We start from the raw sequence: 3,168 nt of genomic DNA, 5'->3' as shown, positions 1-3,168 counted from the left end.
ACCTCTCTGGGATAATGTATTAGTTCGAGTTTCTCTTCTTCATTGGATTATTCAAATGTTGATTGGTAACCAATCCAGTGTTGACTAATATTTAATTCCATTTCACCATAGTGATAATTTATGGTAAAAAGAAAACAATTCTAGTTACTAAAGATTGATTTGCCGATAAATTATTTACATTTTTTACTTAGTGCGATTAATTTCTTCAGCTATGAAACAATGGTCAAGTTTCAAGGAGTTGTGGTTATTTTCCCATTCCTCCCGACAGTCTGAAATTCCAAGCTAATCCACAACATCAAAAGGTAAAATATATTTTGCTTTTTGCATAAATAGATCTGTAGAGTAAAAGCAAGTGCAAACTTGAAAAAATTGCACCTAAGTGAATATGTTTTGCTCAACTTGTCCAGAAATAAAATGTTAGTTTCTCTTGTGCGATGAACATAGGTTGCAACAATAAAAGCATACAAAAAATTCATTGGAGATAACCGGAAAGACGCTTCCTCCAGAGAAACGTCAATGTCCATCATACCCAAAAGTACAAACTTACAAAACCTGGTCCTATCAAAATCTAAATCTTGATGTTGAAGTAATCCTGGTCAAAATGATGCAATCTCACATATCCATCTTCACCACCACTTGAGAAACTGCAAAAATCAAGCAGGGAGTTCACACAACACTCGAGATGGAAGAACCAATTAACTTGGCCAACAAATCAGTTTTTTTAAACATATTCAAATTGGAAAATGATCAGCATTACTGGAATTTGTTATTCATTGTAATCGAAAACTCTCAAATTGTTCATAATGGAATTTGTTTCTAGCATAAAGTAACAAATTCCAGGTTACTTTATGCATCAAGTAACTCTGGAATGAGTAACAAATTTCAGGGTCACAATGAGAAACATCTGATGCCCCTTTTTCTATTATGCTACGCTTGGAGTTAAAAAAAAATCAAGGTTTTACTATAATCTTTTTTCTATTACTATAAACAAGAGTTTTCCTCATACGACCCCCTACCACAAAAGCACTTCTACAACAACAAAACAGGAGACACCATATCTCCAGACCCCCACCAGAATAGATACAAAATTTCCCCTTACTGTAAGCTTCTCGATAGGTTTGTGGCTTCAATTACACCTCAATCTCAAATTATTGGAGTCAACAATATGAATTCAGCTCTATTCGGGCCCATATCTAGAACACTAAATAGCTTGTCTTGTTAAACAATTTACAGGTAATCTAAACCTCAGATTTACCATACACTGACATGCAAGTCTAACAAAGTTCCCGACAAAAAAACAGACTTTTTGTTAATCCAAATAAATCTAACAAACAATAGGCAAATTAAAAAGGACCAAAATGTGTCAGAAAGGAAGCAAACGTAAATCCAAATCTAACCCCCTCTCATTCAAGTTGATGATCCCAAATACAATTGAACTAACTCAATTTCAACCTAATATAAAAATAGGAACCAAGGTCATAATAAATATGAATTCCAACTTAATTTAGATCTAGAAGGTTTATATAGAGAGAGAGCTAGGATTAAGATAGAAATGTAAGTGTTAGGATATTACTTCCTTTATTCTCTTTGTTTCATTTGCCCAAGATCTCAACAGACTACTATATCGATGTACATTTGAGACCAAAGTAAAAAACAATATCTGCTCAAGTACACACTAAATATGTAAATCTTCAAATAACTCAACGATGATGTTTCTTTTCCTGTTTTCACCTTTAAGTTGGAAGGATCCAAAACTTACTACTTGGTCCAAAAACTTGGAGAGGAAGTAAAGAGAACCATCAAGGGCATACCACACTAGCACAAACAGGCAGTAAGATTGCATGTTCAAAAAATTCCAACAAACTACCCATCCAAAAATAGTTGCCTTAATTTTCTATCTGAGTTGTCCTAAAATAAGTCCACCATTTTCTTAAACAGGAACCTTTTATCATTGATTGTTGATAACAATGTGACTATAAAAACTGATTAGGAACCACTATGATTCTTATAAAACTTAATTGTTAATAAAGAACAGCTTCATCTTTGTCATATGGAGGTAGTAGTAGTAGTACTATACTTATGTGACTAAAAACGGATTAGGAACCACTATCATTCTTATAAAATGTAATTGTTAATAAAGAACATCTTCATCTTTGTCATACGGAGGTGGTAGTAGTACTACAAAAAAGAGATGAGAAAACAAGAAAAGTTGAGATTTCTTGGAACCTATAAAGAAAAGGGAAGACAATTTTTAGAATAAGTTATTGGATTAAAATCTAAAACTCGTGAGACCACACGAAAACAAAGTCAAGTTTCAATAATGGCACAAGTACATGACATCCGCATATGAGATGGCAGGAATGTGGAATGATTAGTTACCTTTTCCCATCAGGGTTGAAAGCCAAAGCATTTATTGGTCCAAAATGCCCTTTAACACCTCCTATTTCTTCAGTAAGAATCTGATGCATATCCAGATACAAATTACACACTCCGAAATGTTATGAAACCAAATCAGATCCATATTTTCCCTTTTTCAGGGTGGGGGAAGATCATTCCTAACACCAAAATATATCCACTTACCTTGTCATAGAACTTGGCCTCAAACTTTCCAGCACGATGATCAGTAGTGGTGACAGCTGAAGCGTCTTGACCACCTCCCAAAACCACCTATTGACCAAGAGCAGCATTAGATTAGAGAGATACTTGAAGAAACATTACAGAATCCTTCGGAGAAACTTTGCTTGCAGAAAGAACAAATCTTTAGACTAGCAATATCAAACTGATGCAAAGTAAGGCATCTCCCGTCCTTTTTAGTTATTTTCTTAATCAGTAATAAGACACTCTTGAAGAACATCTCTTTTGTTTCATAAGATATTTAAGTTTAAGTGTCCTTATCAAATGTTGGACCGTAATGATCAAGTGTTGGTTACAGTGAACGTTAAGTTCCCTTATCTTGCGAATGATTAAAGATCTACCACAGTATAATGGTTTAATCAATTTCTTGTAATAGTGGACTTGTAACTCCCCATTAAAATATCTTTTTGAGATTAAAAGATCTCATTCAGAACACTGACAATTAACACAAAAGAGCTGCAAGTGGAAGACATTATCCTCAAGGAGGTAGCTGCATGAATATTTCAAAATTTTAACTTGTTTCACCCCCCACCC

At 34.1% G+C, this 3,168-nt stretch overlaps 1 protein-coding gene across 1 annotated transcript in view; it reads right to left on the bottom strand.

Moving 5' to 3' along the window:
* Positions 1–343: 343 nt before the first annotated feature.
* The window catches only part of LOC102592807 (eukaryotic translation initiation factor 3 subunit I-like), a 7,726-nt gene continuing 4,901 nt past the window's right edge, over positions 344–3,168 (bottom strand). Inside the window, exons 6-8 of the mRNA XM_006351104.2 lie at positions 2,581–2,667; positions 2,380–2,459; positions 344–644 (exon numbers count right to left, since the gene is read on the bottom strand). Coding sequence (XP_006351166.1) covers positions 569–644; positions 2,380–2,459; positions 2,581–2,667 — 243 coding nt within the window. The 3' untranslated portion in view covers positions 344–568. The remainder of the gene's footprint in view (positions 645–2,379; positions 2,460–2,580; positions 2,668–3,168) is intronic.

Source organism: Solanum tuberosum, unplaced genomic scaffold (genome assembly GCF_000226075.1).
Source record: "Solanum tuberosum cultivar DM 1-3 516 R44 unplaced genomic scaffold, SolTub_3.0 scf00133, whole genome shotgun sequence".
Taxonomy (NCBI): domain Eukaryota; kingdom Viridiplantae; phylum Streptophyta; class Magnoliopsida; order Solanales; family Solanaceae; genus Solanum; species Solanum tuberosum.
Note: the sequence above shows the minus strand (reverse complement) of the source record. Positions and strands in the feature narration are given on the sequence as shown.